This window comes from Vombatus ursinus, unplaced genomic scaffold (genome assembly GCF_900497805.2).
Source record: "Vombatus ursinus unplaced genomic scaffold, bare-nosed wombat genome assembly UNPS02014801.1, whole genome shotgun sequence".
Taxonomy (NCBI): domain Eukaryota; kingdom Metazoa; phylum Chordata; class Mammalia; order Diprotodontia; family Vombatidae; genus Vombatus; species Vombatus ursinus.
In genome coordinates this window covers 7,003,284-7,030,581 of record NW_020954579.1, presented here as the reverse complement: position 1 = coordinate 7,030,581, position 27,298 = coordinate 7,003,284, and the positions used below count along the sequence as shown (strand labels likewise).

The 27,298-nt window shown below is 50.1% G+C and overlaps 1 protein-coding gene and 1 long non-coding RNA gene across 7 annotated transcripts in view; one reads left to right on the top strand and one right to left on the bottom strand.

Annotated features, from left to right (window-relative positions):
- On the top strand, positions 1-22,094 carry UBTF (upstream binding transcription factor). Of its 6 annotated transcripts, XM_027872824.1 has the most exons (22): positions 1-173; positions 887-1,172; positions 4,168-4,290; positions 6,727-6,902; positions 7,291-7,374; positions 7,472-7,627; positions 10,232-10,296; positions 10,560-10,680; positions 11,049-11,159; positions 11,639-11,772; positions 11,907-12,048; positions 13,054-13,095; positions 14,107-14,220; positions 14,382-14,537; positions 15,558-15,713; positions 15,866-15,976; positions 16,425-16,513; positions 16,650-16,839; positions 18,773-18,820; positions 18,970-19,038; positions 19,168-19,311; positions 19,511-22,094. In XM_027872824.1, the coding sequence occupies exons 3-22, from the start codon at positions 4,233-4,235 to the stop codon at positions 19,634-19,636; spliced, it is 2,292 nt and encodes a 763-aa protein (XP_027728625.1). In that variant the 5' UTR covers positions 1-173; positions 887-1,172; positions 4,168-4,232; the 3' UTR covers positions 19,637-22,094. The 6 variants fall into 6 exon arrangements, with proteins under 6 accessions (XP_027728625.1, XP_027728622.1, XP_027728628.1 ...); XM_027872821.1 differs by lacking the exon at positions 1-173 and having other exon boundaries at positions 807-1,172; XM_027872823.1 differs by lacking the exons at positions 1-173; positions 887-1,172 and adding an exon at positions 1,518-1,618.
- The window catches only part of LOC114050837, a 14,375-nt gene continuing 4,833 nt past the window's right edge, over positions 17,757-27,298 (bottom strand). The window contains exons 2-3 of the long non-coding RNA XR_003570086.1: positions 26,492-26,545; positions 17,757-18,865 (exon numbers count right to left, since the gene is read on the bottom strand). This is a non-coding gene — a long non-coding RNA (uncharacterized LOC114050837). The remainder of the gene's footprint in view (positions 18,866-26,491; positions 26,546-27,298) is intronic.

Here is a 27,298-nt window from a genome sequence, read left to right as displayed (position 1 = left end):
ACTGGGGCTCCCTGGGTCCCTCCCGAGCCTCTCGCCGCCGGGTGCTTGGGGGGGGGGGGTTAAGACTGCTCCAGCCACCCTCTTTCTCCGGGATGACCCAGGCCTTTTTGACAAGCAAGCTGATCCCGTGGTGGGGATTGGCTAGCCGGACCGTGACGCCCATAACAACAAAGGTGGAGTTGGAAGAAATTAGATTAAAGAGGAGAAAAAAAAATTAAAGGGGGATCTCGCTGGGGCGAAAAGGAGACAGACGAAAGGGAGAGAGAAGAGAGAAGGCAAACCCAACCTCTCCCAAGCCCTTTTCCCGGAGCCCCGCCTAGCTCCTAGCTCTCCCTTCACTCTTGAGTTTAGGTTTTTTCTTTTTTTTTTCCGCCTAAGGGTGGGAGGTAGGGGGAGTTTTCTCTCCCGTTGGTACCAAGCCTCCCTCTTCAGCATCATCGCCCACCCTAGGGGAGAACTTTTGGAGAAAATCACGCGTATTACGAATTCCACGGAGGGGCATAAGAACCAGAAGGCCCTAAAGGAACTGAGATGGAAACGGGGGGGGGGGGCTTTTTTGTTTTTCTGGAAATATAAGAAGAGAATTTTGACATACCATGCCCCCCCTTCTCTTTCTCCTCCTCCTCTTCTTTTGGCTTCAGTGTTGCAAAAGCAAAGAGCAATAAAAAAAAAAAAAAAACGCGCACAGACACACACAGAGAGACACACTCACAACACCCCAGTCGCGAGAAGGGAGAGTTGAAAAGAAGCAAGAGGGAGAGAAGCCAGGGAGAAGAGAGAAGAAAAGGGAGGGAGGGGTGGTGTGAGGGGAAAAGAGAAGCAGGTTCCCTAATAAATCCACCTCCGTCTCTCTCTCCCCCCCCACCCCCCCTCCCCTCTTCTCCAGTCCAGGGTAGGGAAGAGAGGAGCCGGAGAGAGCAGATGGAGGAGTGGAGTCCGCTGTAGGGCTGTGGAGCTTGGCTGGAGGATGGAGGAGCCGCCAAGCGCCCGGCTGATTGGAAGAAAAAAGCAGAGCGATGGAGGCGGGGGTAGGAGGACGATTTCTCTGCGGGGACTGGCGGCGGAGTCCACGCCCGGGTCGGGCGCTGCAGAGCTTGGCTAGCTTTCAACCAGCGCTCCCCGGCACCAGCCCCACTTGCCCCCCACCCCTGGCCCTCCTGGCGGCTCCGCAGGTGAGTGCGAGAAGGAAGGGGGAAAGCCAAAAAGAGGGGAAAAAAGTGGTGGGTTTTTTTCCTTTTTCCAGCCCCCCAGCGGGAGGGGAGGGGTCGGTGGGGGGAGATTGAGGGAGCTCGGCCGAAGAGGAGGGGGAAAGGAGAGGCCGGGGAAGGCCTGGCAGGCGGCGGCGGCGGGGCTGGGGCACTGACAGGGCGAGCGCTCGGAGCGCTGCTGCGCTGCGCCGGGGCGGGCGGACGGAGCGGGGCGGGCGGAGCGCCGCGCGTGTGGCTCGCCATTAGCCGTCCCTCCGCTTCGCCATCGCGGGCTTTGTCTGGCGACTCGCTCCCTTGGCGTCGGCTGCAGCGGGAGCTGCGGATCGGCTCCACGTCCCGCTCCCTCGCCCAGCCACCGCTCCCCGGATACCCCCCGGCCCGCGCACCCAGAGCTAGACACACAGAGCCGGGTAAGGAAGCCTCTGCGTCGCCGTATTTCAGGGTAATGGGGGAGCCGAGAGAGGAGCTGCGGGAGGCGGATCTCCATGCGCTCGGGGAAGGCCCGAGCGAGCCATGCCGACCTGAATTGAGCCTGCTCCTCGGAGGCGCCACCTCAGACCCGATTCCCGCGGCGTTTCCGGGGTGTAGAGAGAAATGGAAATTTTTGGGGGGGGGGGGGGGGGGTTTGCTGGGTTTTTTTTTTTTAAACAAGATTTTGGAACCGTATTTTTCTGGGAAGGAAAGCGAAGCCCGGCGAGAAAGGGGAGAAGCGGCAAACGCTGCTCTGCGGCCAGCTTGTCTCTCGGCTCCGCAGCGCCGATTTGGGGGTGAAGGTAGTGGTAGTGAGGAGCTAGCAAGGGGAAGAGGGCACGGATTATGCCCTGGGAGGTAGACGGAGAACCAAATTTTCTGTGCCGAGCTCCGCAGAAAGAAGATACAAAATTATGGGGGAGATTCCTTTGCTACTTCCCAGGGTCTGGGGGACCCATGGTGTGCCCTCTCCTGGGCCCGGGCCTTGCGCCCTCCAGCAGCCGAGGCTGCTAGTTCTCCTATGGGTCTGGGGAGGTCGCTCTCGCCGCCAGTTCACTCCTTCTCCCCGGCCCCGATCTCCGCCGCCATCCGGGCGGCTGCGTGTCTCTTTCCCTCAGCCCCCCCCAGCCGCCACCAGCCACCGCTGCTGCCGCCATCTCCCCCCCCTTCCTTCCCTCCGCCTCGGCCGCCCGGGTCCCCCCCAGCTCCCCGCCCCTCCTCCCAGCTGCCCCCCGTGGAGCCCGCCCGGGCTGGGCTGTGGGAGGGAGAGGAGCCTTCGGGGCGGGCGGGCGCTCGCTCCCCGGGGGTCGGTGTGCGCTCTACGGGGAAGGACGCGCTCGCTGCCCCGCTTCTCCCGCCCCCCCTCCCCGCTCCTCCTCCTCCCTTCTCCCTCCTCCTTCCCGCTCCGGCGGCGGAGGCTGCAGCGGCGACGGGGGGTGTGCTCGCAGAGCCCGGGACCGGCCGGCGGGCGGGCGGGCGGGCTGCCTGCAGGCGGAGGGCGCTGTGCTTTGTGCTTTTCGCCGCGAGGAGCAGCAGCAGCAGCAGCAGCAGCCGCCGCCGCAGCCACAGCCGCCGCCGCCCCAGCAGCAGCAGCAGCAGCCGCCTCAGCAGCCGCCGCCCCAGCCGCGCTCGGAGGAGGAGGAGCTGCCGCGGGAGGGAGCTGCGGCTGTGCCCGGCAGAGCGGGGGAGGAGGGAGCCGCGGGAGCGGGGCACCCGGACGCGGAGCTGCGCCCGGTAATCGCGGGACTAGGGCTAGGGAGGAAGAGCGAGAGGTTGCGCCGGGGGAAGGAGATCGAGCAACGTGGAGGGAGGGGACCGAGGGCCGAGCAAGGGGGGACGGCAACCCGGGAGCGCGGAAGGGGAGAAAGGGCCGGAGAACGTGGGCTGGGGCCGAGGGAGCTGGAGCAGGAGGACGAGGACGGAGCCGGAGGCTGCGCGAGGGGGCCCGAGCCCCCGGGAGAAATCCTGCCCCGGGGGAGCTGGAGGAGGAGGAGGCTGGGGGGAGAGAACGCGGAGCAGACGGAGGAGGACGCGCGGGGCAGCCGGGCGCGGGGAGGCCCAGGCCGAGCCTAGTCGCAGGGCGGGGGAGCCCGCGTTCCTCCCGGGGCGGGAGCCGCAGTTCTCCCGGATCGCCGGAGGGGGCGGCGGGGACGGCGAGTCCTGTACGCCCCCGCCTGCCTGCCTGGCTGCCTCCCTCCCTCTCGGTCTTGGCTCAACTCCCCGGGGGCCGGGGCGGGGGCGCCGCCTGGGCTGGGCCGCGGGGCTCGGGGGACGAGGAGGTGCTGACTCCGGCCGCTGGGGCCGCGGCTGCTGCGGCCGCGGCTGCTGCTGAGCCCGGCTCCGGAGCGGGGGGCGGGAGGGTCCCCCAGGGCTGAGGGTAGTGGGAAGCTCCAGCTGCTCGGCCCCGGGCTGGCTGGCCCGGGCTGGAGGCTCGGGGAAGGGGGGGGAGGGCGGTAGGAATCCGGATCCGGTTCCCCGGGGGCGGTGCGGCCGCGGCGCTCCGGGGCTGGCGGTGGCTGCGCAGCGTCCGGGTCCCCGCCGGGCTGCGGAGGCGGGGGGGAGCAGGGGAAGGGGGGGGGGGGGGGAGGAGGAGGAGACTGGCGCGCGCGCCCCTGTTCCCGCGGCGGCGCGCGCCCTTTACCCGCCCTTCTCCTCCCCCCCTCCCCTCGGGCCACCCCCCTCCCCCGCGTGTGGAGAGAGTTTTGTTTTTTCCTTGGGGTGGAGCTCGCTGCACCCTGGAGCCCTGAGCAACCACACACGTGGGGGCCTGGGAGTACTCCTGCAAGCCTGCCCACCTCCTCTAGGCTGAGCCCTGCTGCAGGGGGAGGGGAGGGGGGAGGGGGACAGCAAGGGGGGGGCACCTTTGGCAGTCCAGAGGGTGGGTGGGAAGTGTGGAGACTGCCTCCTTTCTTTTAGGGGGAGAAGCTGAAGGGGAACCTGCTGGTGCTCCCAGCCAGGCTGAATTGGGGAATGGGTGTGCTCTTTCTAGGGTGAAACGCCTTTCACTCCCGGGCTGGCTCACCAGGACAGAAGTAGAAGCTGGACAGCTGGACAATGAACGGAGAAGCTGACTGCCCCACCGACCTGGAGATGGCCGTACCCAAAGGCCAAGGTGGGAGAACTCTTACCTCCAACCCCCACCTAGTGCTTAGAAAGCCACTTCTTTGTGGGGGTATAGAACCGTCCCTTCCCTAGCCTCAGTTTCTCACCAACACCACCTCCTCCCCCATCTTAAGATGAGAGATCTTTAAGCTTGGGGATGGGATGTTCAGTTCACTCCCACCACCAAATTCTGGGTACTGCCATCAGCACTGCCTACTACTTAGACTTTGAGCAAAATCATCCCTTTTGGGGATAAAGCACGAAGAATAAGACTTTAGAAGCTCCTTGAGGGCAAGCAACCTGTTTTATTTATCTTTGTATCCCTCAGAATGCTCTGCACATAGTAGGTGCCCAATAAATGTTTGTTGAATGAAGACATTACAAATCTCCAGATACCTTTAAAGCACCTGCTACTACAAGACTGGATAGATCTAAGTTATTTGTCCTCCATTTCAGAAAATATCCTCTGCTCTCCCACCCCCATACATAGAATATTTTTTTCCATCCTGATGTTCAAGAATAAGAAGTTGCTTAATTATTCAGTCTTCAGAGAACAAAATTTCTCTTGGGCTCCAGCCAGCTGTGGGAGTGGTGGGGGTGTCACTTTGATGTAAGGCCATAGACAATTCACCTCTCACTTTGGGTTGGGGGGGGTAAGGTATGAAGAGCAAGTCTTTGGGGGGGGGGTGACAAAGGCTTCAATTTTATTAAATTGATAACGATTTTCTGGGATGGGGTGGGGTAGCTTCTTTATGGTTATTTTATACCTTAGCCTGTATTGAGCAACTGAGTTCAAATCTCTTTTCACTCTTGGAATAGTGAAGAAATCCAGCTTGGTCAGAGGGAGGGGAGGTTGGGGGAAGGGATAGGGATTGAAGCATCTGGCATTGCCCTGAGAGGATTATGGGTTCCTGTGACCTGTGCTAAGAAGGACCTTTGTCTGTTGCAGGTTACTTATTGGATAAAAATGAAAATGAATAAACCACTTTGATTTTGGTTTCTGGGACAGCTGCTTAACAACTCCCTCCTTTCTCCATCACTATCCATAAACCAATACACATACAGTGCGAAAAAGAAACCCAGATGCTTGCTTTGGGTCTGGACTTGGATTGTTTGGAACAGCTGTTTCAAATCCCCATCTTTGGTTTCTTAGGGAGTTGAGCCAAGAAGGCTAGGCATTCTTTCCCAAGGCACCCAACCCTCTTCTCTCTGCACTGTGCCTAACCCCCCCCCCCAACCCCCTAGGGAATACTGCCCCTCTACCTGGGACTGTGGCTTTTTCAGATTCCTACCTCTACCTCCCTGTCCAGCCAAGGGACAATTATTCTCTCCTCCCACCCCAATTTCAATTTCATTTTTCCTACCTCTGTAAAAATTCCCTACATATCCCTTTCTTGTGGGATTAGGGGCATTGAAGATGTCCCTTCTTTACTCCCTGGTTTCGAGATGTGATAAAGAAACATCTGTGTGACTTTCTCAGGGTCTCTCCCACATCCACAGCCAGGGTGTTAAGCCTCAGCTACAACTTGGCAGCTGTTACCATACATTGCCTCCCCCACTTCCTCTCTCAGAGAAACCAGCTGAACTCTGTGGGCTGCAAAGCAGTCCCTATATCCGGCCCCATTGGGAAGGGCATCCTCTGTGTCCCCGAAAGCTTTTGCTCCTCCCTTTCCTATTTGAATAATTTGATAGAAAATCATTTTTTCGCCACCCCTGCCCAACAAAGACCCCAAATTATAAGCTGTCTCCTTTTGTTGCTTCTTCTTGGCCTAAGCTAAAGTTCTGTTCCTTAATCTGATGAGATTCTTTTCCATATGATTTCAGCTTTTTTTTTGGATATTGAGTAGTATAGGGAAAGGTTCTAGGACTAATCCCCCATGAAGAGGCAGCAAGACTGAGTTCAAATTCCAGCTCTGCTACTTGTTACTTATTGTATGACCTTGGGCAGTTCACTTCATCCCTGGGTTTCTGTTTGTTTTTCCATAAAATAAGGTTGGAAGAGATGATATCTCAGGTCCCTGCCCAATCTGTAATCCTATGAAAACACTGCTCATATGCCAAAGGGAAATAGGAGTTCTTTTGGCTTGGGTCCTTGGTCACTTGGATGCTACATTCCATCTCTCAGGTGGTAGGAGACAGGAAAAAAAAGAGTTCCTAAGGACAGCACATTGGAGCCTCAGCCTATGTGGGATGATGAGCCTTCTGCCAGGGAGACAAATTGAGTCCTGAAGGAAGCTGAGCTTTGGAAGTCAATGTAATTCAGCAAAGAAATAGTTATGAAAACTTGTACTATGTACCAGATGTACCTAGCAAAACGAGAAGAATACAAAGACAAAAAAAAAAAATATGAAATGGCCCCTGCCCTCAGGGAGTTTATATTCTATGGGGTTGGAGCCCAGCCTTACTCTTTTATGATAGTGACATCAACTTGCCTCCTTCCCAACAGACCGCTGGTCCCAGGAAGATATGCTGACCTTGTTGGAATGCATGAAGAACAATCTGCCTTCTAATGACAGCTCCAAGTTCAAAACCACAGAATCACACATGGACTGGGAGAAAGTTGCCTTTAAGGACTTCTCTGGGGATATGTGCAAACTCAAATGGGTTGAGATCTCTAATGAGGTAACCATTTCTTCTAAACCTCCACCTACTCTAGTCTCCCAAGGCAGAATACCATAATTTGTTTCATGTGGGTGTCCTTATCTACCTATTGATGGCGGAGAAGTGGGGTTGTCTTTGCAAAAGGTGTGACTTGTCTCTCCCCTAGTAACTGGTTGGAGAAGGTGCTTCTGTACATCTATAGATGTGGCCATCTTTTACTAGTTCTCCATCTCCTCCACCCCCATCTCTCTGTGTCTCTTTTTTCTCTCTTTTGCTGCTACATAAGAGTGCGTGTTCCTAGCTTGGGGCTTTGCTTTTTACTCTGGCAACATGGTTATTACCTAAGAAAATGAGTGAGCAGTAATCCCAGCCACTGACATCCCCAATATCATTTTTTGTCCTCCCTAAGGTAAGGAAGTTCCGAACGTTGACAGAACTTATTCTGGATGCCCAGGAGCATGTCAAGAATCCTTACAAAGGCAAAAAACTCAAGGTGGGTCTCTGAGACCTGATGAGGTCAGAGGGAAAATGAATTTGGGGTAAGGTGAGAAGGCTGAACCTGGCTATCACTTTGGCCTTTCTCCTTCCAGAAACATCCGGACTTCCCCAAGAAGCCTCTGACCCCTTATTTCCGATTTTTTATGGAGAAGCGGGCTAAGTATGCAAAACTTCACCCAGAGATGAGCAACCTGGATCTGACGAAAATCTTGTCTAAGAAGTATAAGGAGCTTCCTGAGAAGAAGAAGGTGGGGGGAGGGGGACAAACAGAGGTGGGAGGAATGGTTCCACTTTGCCTGTATTATGATGGGCACACATACGCAGTGGATGCTCGGAGTTGGGACTGGACCACATCCATTTATTCACAGGCTCCATCACATATAAGTGAACTCAGGTGGGGATAGACTCACATTGTTATACAGTGCCATGTGTTCTCTCAAGTAGGCATGGTACAGGTATGTACGCACCTAGACATACATACATTCTGTCCCATAAACATTTATTTTTGTACATGTGTTCTCCCACATAGATGCATCCTCACACACTTGGAAGCCAGGCATACACTTTGTCCAAAACTCAAAACCATATTATAGTCATACATGCTTTTCTACAAACAGACATGCATGAAGGCATGCTCTCTTAAAGACATATTGATAGCATGCTGGAGGTGGGGGCACCCACTCATGGATTAAAATTTAAGTTTCCGGAAGACTGGTGGGCAGGAAGCTGGAGCTGGGACTGCCCAAACCACACAGAGATAGAAATGGGGGCAGTGATTGACAGCTTTTGTACAGAGACTTCCACATTGAATCAGTGATATATAGAAACAGATAGAAAAACCACAGCATAACCACAGGGTTAAGGATGGGTCCTAAGGAAGAGATTGGGGGAGGAGGACACAAGTGACTGGAATTTAGGATGGGCAGGACATAGATAAAGGAGACAGAGAAGCAGGAATCAAAGGGGGGAAGGGAAGAGAGAGAAGAACCTGGACAAAGAAAAATGGAGGTAGGAGGAGAGTAGGAGATGAGGACAAATTATACTTTGTACAATGAGGAAGGTAAATTTGTCATTCAAAAGTAGTTGTAAATGTATTTCAAAGTCAGATGGGAACCCCATCTCTTTAAGTCATTGCTTTCTGCCTTGGTTTGACCAGAAGAGCAAGAGGTAACTACATACCTGTGTGCTTGTATTCACATATGCATGTGTGTGTATATGTTACTGTATATACGTACACACAGAAAAGGATGGAGGGGCAGACAAACAACCTAGAAGGAGAGGAAGAAGCAGCATGGTCTCGGGAAGAACCAAAGACTTAGGAGTCAGGTCACTTGGATTTTTGCACATGCTCAGTGTGTGACCAATCTTCCCTAGGCTGCCTCAGTATTCTTTGCCTGTGAAATGAAGGCTTTACTGTAAGCTGTGTGACCTTCCCTTGTGGTCATTCTGTGTTCTCTAAGGGATAAGAATTAAAGTAGTCCCTGAAGAGAATAGAAACACTGAAAGTGGAGGGAAGTTAGGAAACGAGCTCAGACTGAAAGGGGAAAAAAAAGATGGTGGGAAGGATAAAATGGAGGGTTTGATGAAAGTGAAGGGAAGGGATAGAAACAATTATTCAATGAGGGGGAAAAGGGAATAAGAATTTTTAAAATAGAAATGGGAATATAAAGATACAATTCAGAAACAGAAGAAGATTGAGGGAACCAATGGGAGGTGGGGTGGAGGATGAGCAAATTCTGAATCTGCCTCTTGCTCTCTTTATGTCCTTGGACACATTTAAATCTTGTGCCCCAGCTCCTCACTCTGTAAGATGGGGTTTGTACTACATGATCTCATTGCCCCACCAGCCCTGAATTTTATGGTTTGAGTTAATTAAGAACGAGAAAACTAAAGGAAGAAAGATGATTATGAATAAGGGTTAGACAGGAAATGTCTATGGAGGGGGAAAGATTAGAGAGGAGGTAAGATGGAATTGGGAAGCAGAATATAGAGGTAACAAGATAAGAAAGGGAAAAGAAATTGGAGAGAAAGGCCATGAGAGAAGGGATAGGAGCACCTGAAGGTATGACCCTAGAGGAAACCTGATAGCGAAAAATCTAAATTTCAAAATAAGGCAGCTCAATTAGGGCATACTAGCATGACAGAAGCAAAGTAACTTGGGGGTTTGAGAAATAGCAAGTGACCCCTATGGATTTTTAACACCCTATTTTCAGCCATCTTTTCAGGAACAGGTCAGTCCTATGAAGTGAAGTAGGACTAGTTCTTGTTAACTGTTTTAGGGTTTACAAAATACATATCCTCTCATCTGAGGCTTTCTGTAGTCTTGTGGAAGTTGGTAATTGAGACTGCAGAAGAATGAGTCACTGGGCCAGTGTCACACTGCTAGGAGGTATTGGAGTAGGGCCTTGGAAGGTTCAGATTTAGTGTTATTTTCTCCCTGCCCTGATGCCTGAAACTTTCCCATCAGCCCCACTGGGAAATCTGACAATGAAGCAGGTAAAAAGTGGGCATAGAAAAAGCTGATAGGATCATTATCTGAAATGCTCATTGTTCAGATGAGGGAACGGGTTAATGGCTTCTCAAAAGTCACACGGAGTGTCAGAGGTGAGATTTGGAGCCAGTGCTCAGATTGAAAGGACAGAAGAGTTCATGTGATAAGGGAGACTGACTTGGCTGTTGTGACCTGGTGCCTCTTGAGCTTTCTGCCTCTGCCCTTGCTGTTAAAGGCAGGCTGACCTGACCATTTTCCCTCCCTAAGCTCAGTCTCCCATTGGGGTGAATTTCTGGGATTCTGTGTGATGTGGGGAAAGGCAGACCTTGCCTGCTGGGTAACCCCTCCTCCCCTCCCCCAGATGAAGTACATTCAAGACTTCCAGAGAGAGAAACAAGAGTTTGAACGAAACCTGGCTCGATTCAGGTAAGGAAGTGGGATTGGAGAAGGGGCTTACTGAACTGAGAAGGCAACCAGCCTAGGGCAGGGTTTTCACTTTGTGGAAGGATTTGATTCTTATGCAGACCCCTGGTGGAAAATGTAGCCTGATGGGGAGGCATGGGAGGCGATCACAGCTTACAGTCAAATTGGCCCTTAGAACCTTGGTGTGATAGGGATGGGGGTGGGGAATGGCATAGTCAGGTTGGGGTCCTTGCCTCAGCACCCACTTACTGGTATCCTCTGGCTAGGGAGGATCACCCTGACCTAATCCAGAATGCCAAGAAGTCGGATGTGCCTGAGAAACCCAAAACCCCCCAGCAGCTGTGGTACACTCACGAAAAGAAGGTGTATCTGAAAGTTCGCCCTGATGTGAGTGGGCTGAGGCTTGGGAGGGGCAGGGGTAGGGAGGGTTGGGAAATTGCGCCAGGTGGGGCCATGCACGGCGGTGGGGAGCAGGAAAGGAGAGCCCATGGGCAGGGGGGTGTATTGCATGGACAAGGCCGGGGGCTGGACAGTGTGCGTGTGTGAGAGTGTCTGCGCACGCTTGTTACCCTGAGAGAGGGAGAGAGGGGGGCCTTCCTCTGACCCTCCCCTCCGTCCCTTCCCTTCCAGCCCGTGGAGGACGCTGATGTGTCCTCCCGTGGCTTCCTGTCCCCCCTCCTCGGGGGAGGGGGTCTCTCTGCCCCCCTCCCCCTGCCCGGGCTGCCTGTGTGTGTCTGACGGCTTTTGGTTTCCAGGCCACTACGAAGGAGGTGAAGGACTCCCTGGGGAAGCAGTGGTCTCAGCTCTCGGACAAAAAGAGGCTGAAATGGATTCATAAGGCCCTGGAGCAGCGGAAGGAGTATGAGGTCAGGCTTCCGCTGCATTCCACCACTGGGCCCCCCAGCCCCTCACCCCAGCTCTTCATGACTTGGGGCGGGGCAGGGGACCCCCAGAGGGCCCCCTCACCCCTCTACCCTCACCCACTCTATTCCATGGCCACCTCGCTCTGTTTTTGGGAAGTTACTTCCAGGCTGAGCGAAGGGAGGTGTTTAATCCCTGGCCCCCAATAGAGGGAGGGGCCATTGTGGCCCCCTTTCCTCTCCCTCATCCCACCTTGACCCCTCTTAAAGGCTCAGGCTAGAGCAGGGCAGGGCAGGGCGCTTTTAAACCAACCCATCCCCACCCCCTTTTGCCAGGGGGTGAGGGTATGGCCAGAGAGCTGGCTGCTCCCATCCCCCAGCTTCTTTCTTCCTCCCCTTTCTGAAGCGGCTGGCCTCCCACAACCTATCCCTGCTAACCCCTTGCCCCCGTTCGCCCCTCCCTCCACCCTACCCCGACTCTGCAGGAGATCATGAGAGACTACATCCAGAAGCACCCCGAACTCAACATCAGCGAGGAAGGCATCACCAAGTCCACCCTTACAAAGGCAGAGCGTCAGCTCAAGGACAAATTTGATGGACGACCCACCAAGCCACCTCCGTAAGAGTCATTCCCAGAATGGGGAAAGGAGGGGAAGAACGGGGAGTTAGGGGGTGGCTCGTAATGTGCCCCCACAAACCCTAAGCAGTGGACACTTTTTGGTTAGTGACTCCCATGCATACGCCCTCCCCCAGAAATAGCTACTCCCTCTACTGTGCGGAGCTGATGGCCAACATGAAGGACGTACCAAGCACGGAAAGAATGGTGCTTTGTAGCCAGCAATGGAAGCTTCTTTCCCAGAAGGAGAAAGATGCCTACCACAAGAAGTGTGACCAGGTGAGTGTAGGTTTGGGAAGGGAAGAAGAAGACGTGGCCGGTGGGAGGGGAGAAGAGAGAGGACCAGCCGTCACACCCCTGATCACTGCTGACACCCATGGGTATCTGCCTCTCTCCATTTCTTTTCTTCAGGAGATAGATGGCTTAATTCAGGCGTTCTTAACTAGGTCTTCAGACTCTCCACAAGGGAGGGGTCCATGAATTTGGATAAGGAAAAAATTCCATCTTTTATTTTCTTATTAATCTCTAGCTAAAATTTATCGTTTACTTGAGGAGTCTGTTGGCTTCTTCAGATTACCAAAGTAGATCATGATACAAAAATTTTAATTATTAATTGTCAATCTGGTGCATTAGTTCTTAAACCTTTTGGTCTCAGGACTCCTTTTTTGTACCCTTTAAAATTATAGAGGAGTCCCTAAAGAACTTTTGTTTTTGTAGATTATGTCTACTGCTATTTATCGTACTAGAAATTAAAACAATGTTATTGTGAAAATAGCTTTGACTGTAAAATAGGTGGATACCCTGAAAGTGTCTAGGGAAGACTCAGGGGTCTCTGGACCACACTTTGAGAACTGCTAGCATGGTTAATGAGTTCCCTGCTCCCTCCTCATCCTCCTCTCTCCTCTCACCCACCCATACGTCCTCTCTAAAATAACTGTAGAACCCAGAGGTCTTGTCTACTCTCCCTACAAGAACCACTGTGCTCCAGAACATAGGCTCTTGAGGTTCCCTCCTGGTCAGGAACTTTGTTACACAAGGTTTGCTCTTCAGACGCTACCCTTTTCTACCATAGCTCCCATTGACCCCCCCCCCATTTTCCCCTATATTGTGTTTGTAGACCCTGAGGGAAAGCTTTAGAAGTTTAGAAAGGGTAAATCACTTCTATAAATCACTTCCCTGACTGAATGCTGGACTTGTCTAGCCACCTTCCCACCTCTCCCCCCCTCCCGCCCAAAGATTGAAAAACCAGGCTTCCATGACTAACTCTCCTCCCTGCTTCCCCAGAAAAAGAAAGATTATGAGATTGAACTCCTGCGCTTTCTGGAGGTGAGTGTTGGACATGGGCAGCCCCCTGGGAGAGGAGGGATGGAGATAGGGTCACAGTGCAGAATCTAGAGGATCCGGGGCCAGGTCTGGCTAGGGGAGGGTAGTGCAGCAAGACAGACTTCTCTAGTTTTTCTCCTAAATGTATGGGCGGCCAGTCAAACGGAGTTGTCATCACATTCATACAAACCAAAGTGAACCACCAGGTCAGGCCAGGAGGTTTGTTAGTAGGCAGAAGGAGTTCATCAGTGAGGTGGCACCGTAGATAGAGTGCCAGGTCTAGAGTCAGGGAGCCCTGAAGTCAGATCCATCCTCCGACACCTCCTAGCTGTGTGACCCTGGGCAGATCACTTAACCTTGTCTGCCTCAGTTTTCTCATTTGTAAAATAGGGATAATAATAGCACCCTCCTCCCAGTCTTGTTGTGCAAATGAGATGAAAATTATAAAGCACTTAGCACTGTGCCTGGCATGTAATAAGTTAAATAATTAATTAAATAATAAGATAAACATTAACCATTATCGTCATCATCATTATTAATTATAGCATTTAGCACTGTGCCTAGCACATAGTTATCACTATATAAATGTTAACTGTTTGTTGTTGTTGTTGTTGTTGTTGTTATCATTATTATTATTATACTTAGTACTGTGCCTGGCATGTAATAAGTGCTATATAAATGTTAATTGTAGCTATTTTATTCTCCCTTCCTAGAGCTTTTGCTCTCAAGTCAGAGGACCTACCTGGGTTCTAACCCCACCTCTGGCACTTAAGACCCCGTGTGACCTTGGAGGAACTACTTCCAATCCCTGAGCCTCAGTTTCCTCATCTGTTAAAAGATGAGGTTGGCGTCTGAGGCACAGCTATGGATCTGTGATCCCTGTGGTCCCTGGGCAGAGCTTAGGTGGAAGCTTAGAGATTCCTGACTGCCTCTAGGGGCTCAGTCAAGGAGATGAAGGTAGACAAGGAAGAAAAGAACAGCCTCAACACCCTATGTCCCCTCCCATCCCCTCAGAGCCTGCCTGAGGAAGAACAGCAGCGTGTCTTGGGAGAGGAGAAGATGTTAGGCATCAACAGGAAGCGAGCCACCAGCCCTGCCTCTAAGAAACCTTCTCCTGATGGTAGCAAGGTAAGGATGGACCGAGGGGAGTGGTGCCCCGGGCTCAGAGACGAGACACCTGCCTCCCGCTTCCTCAGACATAAGCTCCCTGCCACTGGAAATCCGTACAAGTCCCTCGATGGCCTCTAAGGTCCCTACCAGGTCCCTGCTAAGGTCCCTGTCTTTGCCAGGGCGGTTCCGAGAAACCCAAGCGGCCTGTCTCCGCCATGTTCATCTTCTCGGAGGAAAAGCGACGCCAGCTACAGGAGGAGCGGCCAGAGCTGTCAGAGAGCGAGCTGACCCGGCTCCTGGCCCGCATGTGGAATGACCTGTCCGAGAAGAAGAAGGTTGGGGGGATCATAGAGTACTTCCCCCCACTTTTCTAGCTCCTGCCAGGAAAGATAGAGACCTTAGAAGCCATCGCATCTAACCTCTCATTTTACAAATGGGGAAACTGAGGCCCAGAAAAATTAGTAGTATCATCAACTTAGAGCTGCCCTTGGAAGAGAAAGCTGCTTGGAGGCAGCCCATAAAAGGGTGTCTGGCTCCTTGAAGATCTAAAGAGGAATACAGCTGCTTTTCTGCCTCACCCCCATACCTGTGTCTATTAAACAGCACCCACCTAAACCCAGCAACCCTTCTTCCTAAGCCAACTCTTTGAGCTAAGTTGTTAGAGGCGATCTGGTAGTGGTGCAGCAGATAGAGTACCAGGCCTGGAATCAGGAAGACCTAACTTCAAATCCAAGCCTCAGACATTTACTAGCTGTGTGACCCTGGACAAGTAACTTCACCTCTGTTTGTTTCGGTTTCTTCCTCTGTAAAATGGGATTAATAATAGAACCCACCTCGCAGTGTTGTGAGGATCAAATGAGATAATATTTTGTGAAGCGCTTATATATCTTAATGCTTAGCACCTGGCCTTTAGTATATTATTATTGCTAGTATAATTACATGACCAGGTTATATATGCCTCTTAGGCAGCTATAGAAGATTAGCTCAAAGGACCATAGATTTAGAATTAGAAAGGACCTTGTAGACCATAGAGGTCAACTCCCTCATTTTACAGAGGAAACAAGAATACAGAGGTCATAGAGCTAGTTTCTTGAGGCAGGATTTGAACTCAGATCTTTCCAAATCCCAATACACTCCTGCCGCAGCGCCATCTAGAGGCCTCACTGTGTTAGCACAAACAGGAGGTCCCCCAAGAAGAACCTTAGTGGGAGTTGCCCAGGGATAGACATCTTGAAACATCTCTCCCTCCGTACATCGTATCATAATTCCGAGGGTGGAAGGAGTGGGCTGGCAGGAGCCAGGTGCTGGCAGCAGCCAAGACCCTGACTGCTGCTTTCTGACCTTCCCCACTCTAGGCCAAGTACAAAGCGAGAGAGGCCGCCCTGAAAGCACAGTCCGAGAGGAAGCCCGGCACGGAGCGGGAGGAGAGGGGAAAGCTGCCCGAGTCGCCCAAGACCGCAGAGGAGATTTGGCAACAGAGTGTCATTGGGGACTACCTGGCTCGTTTCAAGGTTGGAAGGCGGGTTGAGGTGGGTGGGGCTGATTGAGGTGCTGAGGGGAGGTGGGGGAAGTCTTCCCCCTAGAGTCCGAGTGAGAAGCAGGCCTACATGTGGATTCAGGTGGAGACCCCCTCCCCACATCTGACCATCTTTTCCTTGGCCAGAATGACCGGGTGAAAGCCCTGAAAGCTATGGAAGTAACCTGGAACAATATGGAAAAGAAGGAGAAACTCATGTGGATTAAGAAGGCAGCTGAGGACCAGAAGAGATACGAGGTGTGGAATGGGGGGAGTGAAGCAGGGCATTGCCTGATCAGGTCCTTTCAGGCTTTTAACGCCATCCTTTCGTTAGAGGGCTGTCATACTCTGTTATTTACGTTCACCCCCATAATTTGCCTGGCTACTTGCTCTTGCTTTATTTCCTTCTAGGGATGGGATTGGGAAGGGGCAGGGATTAGCACTGTGCCTGGCACCTAATGGATAGAGTTGAATTGCATGGTATCCTGGCATGCCCTGAATAGGCCAGGTTAAGGAGCTATAGCAGGGGTGTGGAACCTGCGGCCAAAAGGCCACATGTGACCCTCTAGTTCCTCAAGTGCTGCCCTTTGCCTGAATCCAAACTTCATAGAACAAATCCTCCAGAGCCACAGCACGTCTTTGAGGGCCAGTTGGGTGGGTGGATGGGATCTATGTACTGATTTAAGCTTTTCCTCTCTTCCTGTAGAGAGAACTGAGTGAGATGCGGGCTCCCCCAGCAACTGCCAATTCCTCCAAGAAGATGAAGTTCCAGGGGGAGCCCAAAAAGCCTCCCATGTGAGTCATGACCTGAGTGTGGGGGTGGGGTAGCTCTGACATCCAGACATTGGGGCTAGGATATGGGGGATTCCTCCTGCCAAAAGGCTCCTGGGACTGTAGTCATGACCAGGACCTGTCACCTCTTCTCGCTTAGGAATGGTTACCAGAAGTTCTCCCAAGAGCTGCTGTCCAATGGAGAGCTGAACCATCTGCCCCTGAAAGAGAGGATGGTGGAGATTGGCAGCCGGTGGCAGCGGATTTCCCAGGGCCAGAAGGAGCATTACAAGAAGCTAGCAGAAGAGCAACAAAAGCAATACAAGGTGCACTTGGACCTTTGGGTCAAGGTGAGAGCTGGGGTACAAAGGAAAGAGAACTTGGGAGGAGGAAGGAAACCCACAAAATCAGTCACCTTTCCATAGCACTTGTGAGGTTTCCAAAGTGCTCTTCTCACAATAACCACACAGAGCGTAGGTAAGTGCAAGTATCATTCTCTCTGATTCACAGGCAAGGAAACTCAAGCTAAAAAAAATTCATAGGATTGTAGATTTAGAGCCAAAAGGGGCCATCATACAGATGAGGAAACTGAAGCACCGAAACATTAGTAGGATCATAGACTTAGAGTCCAACTCCCTCATTTACAGATGTAGAAACTGAGGCCCAGAGAAGTTAACTGACTTGCCCAGGATTTGCACGCCAGTCTTCTTGACTCCAAATCCAGGGCTCTGGATTACTCCACTTATTGGTGGAGCCTCACAGCTGGTAATTGTTAATACTGAGATTTGAGCCCAGGGTCCCTTATTATTAAATCTTAATGTTCTTTCCGCTACACCAGTGGGAGTTCTGGCCTGGCCCACCATATGAAGTCCCACTTGGGGTCTAGGCCTGGCCTGGTGGTGGATTTCCATTGTGTGGCCTTGGACCTCAGTTCTGTCGATTTACAGAGATGAGTAGTCTTGCTATTTGTCCACGTCCTTCCCTCTTGGAAGCCAGTTGTATAAGTTAGATGTCTTGGCTCCATTGTCAACAGAGAACACTTGCCTGGGTGGGTGCAAAGCAGCAGGAAAGGACTTGGACCTAGAAGTAGCTAGGTGGCGCCATAGTGGACAGAGCGCTAGGCCTGGAGACAGGAAGACCTGAGTTCAAATGAAACCTCATATACTTCCTAGCTGTGTGATTCTGGGCAAGTCATCTAACCTCAGTTTCCCCCTCTGTAAAATGGGGATAATAATAGCACCTATCTTCCAGGTTGCTATGAGGATCAAATGAAGTATTTGCAAAGCACTTTGCAGATCTTAAAGGCACCATATAAATGCTAGCCGCTATCATCATTATTGTTAATGTCATAGTCCAGTGGGGGAGGTAGAACATAGTAAATAGTGGAGTTTGAAGACATCCGGTATCCAGAAAATCCACAAGTATTGTGTGGGTTGCTCAGATTCAGCTGTGCAGTTAATCACATTCAGCTTCGATTCAAATTATTCAGTAATGACAGCCAATAGTTGAATAGAGCTTTAGGCTTTGCAAAGGGCCACCCTCCCAACAATCCAGTGGGGCAGACAGTACAGCTATTGACACGCTTATTTTACGGATGAGGAAAGCGAGACTCGTGAGAGGTTTGCGGAAACTTGGCCATGGCCATAGCACAGCTGGTCAGTGTCCAAGGCAGGATAACTTAGTCCTCCCGACTCTAAATCCAACAAGCATGTTAACCCTGTCTCTGTCACTGCTGCCTCTTCCCAACAAGGAAGGAGAGAGAGGGAGCAGGGGGAAAGATATGTGCACAAAGAGAAGCCAAGGTTCCCACAGAACCAGAGAAAGAGGCCTGCACTCCCTTAGAAACGGTGTGAGGTGTACATGGAACTCTGGACCAGGGCTTGTTACACCATAGTAGCAAGTGGAGGACAGGGGGTTAGACCCCTCCACTCTGTTAGTCTGCTCTGCTAGGTCACTTCTATAGGTTCTAGCCAAGTAGGTTAAAAAAATGAAAGCTTAAAAATTAAGTGTCAGGGTTAGGCCACCATGGGCTCATGGGCTCATAGTCTCATGTTGGAAGCTTGTGGTAGAGATAAAAGGAGGGAGGTGTATATGAATAGATAGCCGTGTTTCCAAAACTAACCTTGCCCCGCTTCTCCTCTAAATCCTTTGCAGAATTTTTTTGGGGGGAGGGGTTGTGGGATAGAGACTGGGGGGATCACCCGGATTTCCACAGGTAGAAAAGAAATTTTTCCCACCTTTGCTGCTGCATCTCATACTTCTCTCTGCCTTCTTGTCCTCCAGAGTCTGTCCCCACAGGACCGTGCTGCTTACAAAGAATACATCTCCAATGTGAGTCTGAGGGTGAGGATCTGGGGTTGGTGGTAGAGGCACGGCCTAGGCAGAGAGATTCATTTGAATTGAAAGGAAATTCAGTGAACTAACACGGCTTGAAATTCAAAGCTGTTACTTCTGTTTCTCTTCCCATCCCTCGCCTCCAGAAACGCAAGAGCATGACCAAGCTTCGGGGCCCAAACCCTAAATCTAAGCCCACCATGCAGTCCAAGTCGGTGAGTGGGAAGAGAAGGGAAAGGAAAGGGATTTTGAAGGGAGGGGGGCACAGAGGAGGAAACAAGATCCCTTTAAGTCCAGGGAGGAGCTCCCAGTAGACATCAATAGTTCCTCCCTCCTGTCCCCAGGAATCAGAGGAAGATGACGATGATGATGAGGAAGAGGAAGAAGATGAAGATGATGATGATGATGATGAAAATGGGGACTCCTCAGATGAGGGTGGTGATTCTTCTGAGTCTAGCAGTGAGGATGAGAGCGAGGATGGGGATGAGGTGAGAGCTCATATGTGGGGAGTGGGGGGTAGGCTGAGGCCATGGGTGGGCATTCAGGTGGGGGGGTGAAGGAAGCCCCTCTCAGGACATGTTTAAATGGTTGCTGGGGTCAAGGTTCTGTTCGTCCTCACGTAGGCAACAGCCAAGGAAATGGCTTGCCCTCCCCTAAAATCATGGTGCTGTCCTTTACCCCTTTCAGAATGACGATGATGAAGAGGATGATGACGAAGATGAGGATGAGGATGAAGACGAGGACAATGAGTCAGAGGGGAGCAGCTCCAGCTCGTCTTCCTCGGGAGACTCGTCTGACTCGGACTCCAACTGAGCCCTGGGGGCGGCCAGGCCTGCCTCTGCACCCCTAGGGGCCTAGCGAAGCCCTTGGGGGGCTGGGGAGGGGTTGAAGGGAGAGTCCCCTCTGTGACTCCTATTTTTTTTTTTGGCCCCTCTAGTTCTGCCCCCGCCCACCCCCATTTTTTTTTAAAGCAAAATGCATGGGGTGGGGTGAGGGTGGGGGGAGCCCAGGCTAGGACTCTGCAACCTTAGAGAGATATTAGCCCTGGGGGAGCCTCCAGGGAAATGACCATCAGACTGAGCCAGTGTCTACCCTTCCTTCCTCCTCTACCCCTCTCCCAGGATCTCGTCACAGTCCCCACCCCTTAGCTGCCCACCCTGGACCATGGATCTCACTGCACTTAACAGCTCCTAGCATGGACATTGGAATGGGGCTGGGGGGACGGAGGGATACATAGGGGTTGGAATGGGTTTTCAGGGGTGGGGAGGCCTTGAAGGGTGGAGTGTGGCTTTTCTCACTCCCCACTTTCCCCATTCAGGGGAGGGAGTTCTGAAACTATGCGCCCTGCTTACCCCCCACCTCCCCCGTGTGACTGGTTGCCTTGACCACTTTGTTGGAACTGGGGGTATGGGGACATTTGCAGGGGGTCCTTTAAGAAAATGGGGGTGGTCCCAAGTCCTCCTGCCCTGGCTAACCCCCTTGCAGGAAGGCGTTCCCCCTGCCCCTCAGGGCAGCAGTCTTTTTTATATATGTGTATATAATTTTTTTTAAGCTCTGAGCTGTCAACGAGATGTTTCCTACCGATCTCCGCTACTGTCTGTCTGTTCTGTCGTTTGGGGGGTTAGGGGGTACTGGGGGGGTGTCATTTTTTAAAAATTGTCTTGAGTGTGGAAGTGTGACTGTGGCCTGTATATAGCATGTGTGCCTGTGCGTGTGTTTGTGTGTGGGTGTGTGTTTGTGTGAGAGAGATAGAAAGAAATGAGGCCTGACTCCTTGGGCCTTTAATTAAGGTAGAAAGAAGGGAAATGGGAAACAGATTGGAGGCTCCCCTGTCTTGTCTATCCTACCGTGCCCCCAAGGGAAAGAGGCAGGTCCCCAGTCTGACAAATTCCAAATTCTTGCCTGGTAGACGCTTTGTGGGGCAGGGGTGGGGGGGGGGGGGGGGGGGGGTATGGTGTGGAGGCAGAGACAGGAAAGCTGTATGGAGTGACTCCCTTATTCCCTTAGTTTTGTATGTGTGTGTGTGTGTGTATGTATGTGTGGGGTTTTGGTTTCTTTTTTTGGGGGGGGGTAATGATTCTCTGACCTAGGTGGCATGAGGTTGGGGGGTATCTTAGGCCCTAGGGAGTTTTGTTTCTAGGGAGGAGCTGCAGACTTGGTTCTGGTTAGCTAGGATGAGGAGTAGAGACCTCAGGATCTGAGAGTCTAGGGGTGGATTGAGAACTTCTCACATGCATATTTCAGCCTTCACTCATTCCTCAGGCTGGGCCCTTACGTCCACCGAGGCAGCCTAGTTTTCATTGAAATGTTTCATTTTGCTAAAGGCTGCTGGATGCAGCTGACCTCCCCCCAATTCCTTAGCCTACCTGACACCCCCAACCTACTTTGGATTTATTTCTGTGAATATCATTTTTTAGATGTTTAACTAAATTTGGATTTAAAAAAACAACAATCATGTCAGTGACTTATTTAGGCTTTCCATTTAATTTTATCTTCCATGATGGGAAAACTAAGGGGCAGAAGGAAACTGGAAATTGATGCTGGGTGGGAAGAGGAGAAACCTTGACGGACAGACCCAGTTGAGTGACTGGTAGGCTTTCCCCAAGGTAGCCAGACAATCTATGCCCTGACCTCAGGAAAACACAGATGCTTATGGGGTGAATTTGGGGGAGGGTGTTCTCTCCCATCCCTTTGTCCTACACCTGGAGATGGTGGAGGGGTTCATATGTTTGCTACTTGACTGTGTTTGCCTGTCTCTCTCCATCCCGACACCCAGCAAGAAATCAATCCCACTTCCTGCCCTTAGTTGACTGGCCCTACCACTGTTGTGTTTCAAGTGGACTATGTTTTAGTATAAAAAAACAAACAAACAAAAAAAACCAAACCTGGGACTTTTTTCCCCCATATTGAAAAATTCTTACAGTGCAGACAAGATCGAAGATGGGTGGGTGGGGGGTGTTGGTACTGTAAGAGGTCACACTAAGTGCATTTTGGCACTGGGACAAGTTGGTAGGGTGGGTTTTTGTTTTTTGTTTTTTTTCTTTTTGAGGGGAGAGCCTAAGGGAGGGTTATGGAGGCCCCCCCCCTTTTTTTTCTAATATTTAAAGAGTGTTTTGTAGGTTTCAACAACTATGGCCACAACTTGGATTTCTATCACTGGGAAGGGGGGGGGTGAGGGTGGGATGGCTAGAGATGTCTGGCTGCGGCAACTTTGGAAGTTTTGTTCCCCCCCTCCCCCCTTTTTTTGTATAATAAAGTGAAAAAAGGTTTGGCTGATGTCTCATCACTGGGAGTGGCTTAGGGACAGAGTGGTATTGGTGAAAGAAGAAATTCAGAATGCAATGACTTTGAGGTGATTTTGCCCTGGCCTGTAGTTACATATCCAATTCTCTCTTCCCCAGCAGAGTGTGCAAGTGTGGTTGGGATGAGATTCCCCTGAGTTTAGATCCCACCCTCAAGCAAAGTCCACAGCCTTCAGTTACTTGCAGGCAGTTTGGTCCTACCAAGCCCTCTTAGGCTGTCCACCTTCAATTAAGGTCTTAATTGTCTACCATCAGACACGCACTTGCTAGATGCTCCCATTGGGTTTCTCAGGAGTAAACTTGTGAAGAAGGGAAGAAAAAAAATACTGCATGGTACCAGGATGAGGGTGAAGACCTGGGGAAATTGGATGGTGGTGAAAAGAAAAGAGGAAGGTTGGGAATGGTAATTGGGAAAGGGTGGTTTCACTCTATAATCCATCTGATATGGGGAAGTACCTGTTTCTAGGTTTCCAACTAACTTCCCACCTACTAGTGGTTTCTTCCCAGGATCAGTGGTTTCTCTATACCTAGTAACAGCCCAACTCAAATCTGATGAAGGGAAATACAGCTTCTGAGCAGGTAAAGGCTTTTCCACACACACCCCTTCCATCTTAAAGATGGTTTTTCCTAATTACTTCTTATGTACAGTTGTTTGTCCTTCATTCTGGTAGAGGACCATGACATCAGGGAGGTGATGCCATGGCATGCAAGTGAATTGGATTTAAGTGAGGGAAGGTGGTGACTTTGCACTATGTAGAGTATTGTGCTAAATACTGAAAATACAAAGATTTTCCTCCAGTTCAAGGATTCCTTGGGCTAGTGAAACCCCTTCTTGGAATAATGATTTTAAATTTTAAGACAGGATTACAAAGGAAACCAGTTACACTAAAATAGTCATCAAAATAATCAAGAATGCACAGATCTCAGGTTATCCCATAACAATCCTGGAAGGTAGATGCTATTATCCCCATTTTATAGATGAGGAAACAGGGAGACAGGTTAAGCAACCCAGGACAGAATTCGAACTAAGGTCTTGGAGTTCTATTTTTTTAAATCGCTAAAATAAAACCTGTTTTGTGCTGTTTGAAATGATAAGACTCAGTTATCTGAAAAATTAACTAATGGAGAATATCCTACTCCCTGACCATATGGGATCATTGCTTTAGTGGGTATTTGAAACAGAATCAAAGTGGGAGTTCAAATGGAATTCCAGGATCCTTAATCCCTTAACCTGGGCTTTCTGTAACACTCAGCTCTTGAGGCTCTGGGTTCTTGATATTGAACAGCCAATGGCTAGATCCTCTGCAAGGGTATCCCAAGAGTCTTTGCACTCATGGCCAGCCATCCTTTAGTTCAGACCCACCAACCTCCCAGGCTGAACTAGGTAGAGCTGCCTGGGGTGGGGATGGGGGGGCGGAGGGCAGTGGAAACAGTTTGCCCCTCCATTAAATAATAACAACTCTATAAATGAGTAAACATTTGTAAAGCATTTTAAGTCATTCTCCTCTTTGACCCTCACTACCACCTTGTGAGGCAGGTATTCTAGGTGTCATCCCCATTTTGTGGATGAAGAAATAAGCTGCTGAAAGTTAAACCCATGGTCATATAGCTAACAGGGGTCCAAAGTGAGCCCTGAACCCAGGTGTCTGCTGACTGCTAAATGCAGTGTTCTCTCATAGGCTCTGCTGCATCCATAGCACTCAAGACTAATGGGGTGGGCTAGCAGCAGGCTCAAGAATCCCATTCACTTTTTGCGCAAGGGAAGATGGATGAGATTTAGAGCTGGAAGGGACCCCTAAAAGATGACCAAGTCCAAGCCCATAGGGGGGTACAGGAAGATGTGCTGAAAGTCAAGAGATGCAAGGCCTGAAAAAAGGTGGGGACCTTCGGCATTACATCATACCTCTCTAGCTTATTTGCCAATTTCTGAAAACTCCACTTAGTGGCTGGCACTGTAGCTGTGTGCCCCATCAGCTTGTCCCACACTGTTCTGGCCTGGCCCACAAAGAGGAGCAAGCCAGAGTGTCAACTGCGGTTGCCACCAGAGAGGTAGGGCTAGAAAGCTGGTGGAGGTTCCAGATCAGAGAATATAAATAAAGCACCGTGGGGAGCTAGTGGTAAGGAGGAGGAGGATAGCTCACATTTATATAATGCTTGTTTGCAAATTATCTCATTTGGTCCTCACCACAACCTTGAGAAGTAGGTGCTATTATTATCCCTATTTTACAGTTGAGGAAACTGAGGCAGAGATTAAGTGACTAGTCCAGGATCACAAAGCTACTAAGTGTCTGAAGCTGCATAGTAGCCTAGGTGTGCCTAGCTCCTATCAATTCAAATCATAGTAAAACATTCATTAAGCACCTATGCTGTGATAGGCCTAGAGTCAGGAAGACTTTTCCTGAGTTCAAATCCGGCCTCAGTAGCTGTGTGAGGCCTCGACAAATCACTTAACCTTGCATTCCTCAGTTTCCTCATCTGTAAAATGAGCCAGAGAAGGAAATGGCAAACCACTCCAGTCTCTTTGCCAAGAAAACCCCAAATGAGGTCATGAAGAGTAGGATATGACTGAACAAGTGTTCTAAGCACTAGGCACACAACGCCAAAGATAAAACATTCTTTAAGAAGCCTCCATTCTGCCCCAGAAAGAGGGGCAGAGACAGAGAAACAGACAGAAATGAAATGCTGTTGTAGCAACACCCACCACATTTGTTTTAGGAATATCCATTTGCCAGCTATGGATAATGGACAAATGGACAGATTAGGGAGGTGAGAGACTTGAATCAGGGAATTACTATTAGGAAGCTATTACAATAGTCCAGGCCTGAGGTGATGAGGGTCTGAACTAGGGTGCAAGCTATGTAAATGGAGAAAAAAGGATAAATGCAAGAGCTAGTATGGAAACAGAGTCAAGAAGATTTGGCAACTGATTAGGGACAGAGGCTGAAGGAGGGTTGAATTGAAGATGACACCAAGACTGCAGGCCTGGGTGACTAGAACAGTGATGGTGCCTTTATAAAAATGGGCAAACCTGAAGGAAGGATGGGTTTGGGGGAAAATATAATGACTTGTGTTTTAAACACGTTAAGTTTGATATGTTTACAAGGACATCTAGGTGGCGATGTCGACCAGGCAGTTGGTAATATGGTATTGAAATTCAAGAGAGAGATTAATACTGGATATAGGGATCTATGAATCTCTGAGGAGGAAGAGAGAGAGACAAAGAAAAACAGGGAGAGAGAGAGAGAGACACACACACAGAGACAGAAAGACTGACACAGAGGCTAAGGGGATGCTCACACCTCAGAGGATGATAATGATCTGGCAAAAGAGACCAAGAGAGTACCATCACAGAAGGTAAGGGAGGAGAGAAAATCCAAGAAGAAAGAGTGGTTGGCTGTCAAAAGCTGCAGAAAGAACGAGGAATGAGAAAATTTGGATTCAACAGCGAAGAGATCACTGTCCACCTTGGGGTTGGAAGCCAGTTTGCAGAGAGTTATCAGGTGGGAAGTGAGGTAGGCAACAATGTAAACAACCTTTCCCTGGATTATGGGATCATAGATTTAGAACTGAGAAGGAATTCAGACTCCATGGAGTCCCGCCCCCCTCATTTTACAGATGGGGAAACTGAGGCCCAAAGAGGCTAACAAGCATACCCAAGTTCACACAGGTAATAAGTGGCAAAACTAAGACTTATAACCACACCTTTTAACTCCTGGGCCAGTGCTCTTTCCATGGTATTCCACGCCGATTTTAACATGAAGGAACGATTGTATCAAAAGAAGGGAAACCTGGAAATATTTATAGGTGTAAAGGAAAGAATTAATGCATATGGAGAGATTGGAGATGGAGGGAGGGGGTGGGAAGGGAATCATTGAGGGGGCAAGCTTTGGGAAGAGATGGTATCAATAGCGGAAAGCGAAGAGAATAATCATTTATTAAACACCTACTATGTGCTAGGCACCATTTCACAAATATTATCTCATCTGATCCTCACAACAACTGTGAAGCAGATGCTATTCTTGTCATCCCCATTTCACAGATGAGGAAACAGAAGTAAACAGAGGTTAAGTGACTTGGCCAGGGTCAGTAAGCATTTGAGGCTGAATTTGAACTTAGGTCTTCCTGACTCCAGACCCCAGTGCTCGCTCTACCACTTCATCACCAGCTGCCACAGTACAGGTAGAGAAGTTGGTCTTGGTATGGAGAAGGCCCCTACCTTTTTGTCAAAGAATGAAGCAAAAGAGGAGACAATGAGAGAATAATAAGAGGGGATTTGAGGTACAGAATAATGGAGAAGACAGTGTGGATCAGAAGAAAGAATACTACATTTGGAGTCAAAGAACCTCGGTTAAGCTCTGAAACTTACTGCCTGAAGTCTTGCATATGTCATTTCCTCAAGAAGCCTCAGTTTCCTCTTTCTCTGTAAAATAAAATCAATTGGATTAAATGACTATGGCCCCTTCTGGGGCAGCTAGGTGGTACAGTGGTAGGCTCTAGCTTCACGAGATTATAATTGGTCACCGCATTGACCAGAGTTGTAAAGTCTTTCAAAGTTATTTTCCTTTACATAATTGTGGTCATTATATAAGTTGTTATTCTAGTTCTGATTTCTTTGCTTTAAATTGATTCATATAAGTTTTCCCAAGTTTCTCTGAATTCTTCATATTCAGAGATAATTTCATAAGGCACAATTTTATCTCATTCATATATAAACATTTTCAGTCATTCTCCCAGCCAATGGGCATTCCCTTTCCTTCCAAATGTTTGCTACTACAAGAAGTACTATCAGTATTTTTATATGTATAGGTCATATATCTAGAAATGAAAGGCTCCACCTTTCCCTCTCACTTTACTGAGGCCTAGGGAGGTTAAATAACATGTTCAAGATCATATAAGGGGTATCGGGGGAGGGATTTCAACCCATGTCCTTGGACTTCAGAGACAGGGTTCTTTCCACTATACCATTCTTATCTTGGGAGCAGCTAGATGGTGCAATGGATAGAGCACTGGGCCTGAGTTTAAATTTGACCTCAGATACTTAGTAGCTGACTAAAGACTCCTCTTCCTGAGTTCAAATCTGGCCCCAGACACTTATTAGCTGGGTGACCCTAGGCAAGTCACTTAACCCTGTTTGCCTCAGTTTCCTCATCTGCAAAATGAGCTGTCAAAGGAA

Excerpts from the sequence above, each read along its gene's own strand:
- UBTF (XM_027872824.1), top strand. The coding sequence starts at position 4,233 with ATGAACGGAGAAGCTGACTGCCCCACCGACCTGGAGATGGCCGTACCC. Across the intron at positions 7,375-7,471 it reads ACAAAGGCAAAAAACTCAAG|AAACATCCGGACTTCCCCAA; the intron begins GTGGGTCTCTGA and ends TTCTCCTTCCAG. Across the intron at positions 16,840-18,772 it reads ACTTGGACCTTTGGGTCAAG|AGTCTGTCCCCACAGGACCG; the intron begins GTGAGAGCTGGG and ends CTTGTCCTCCAG.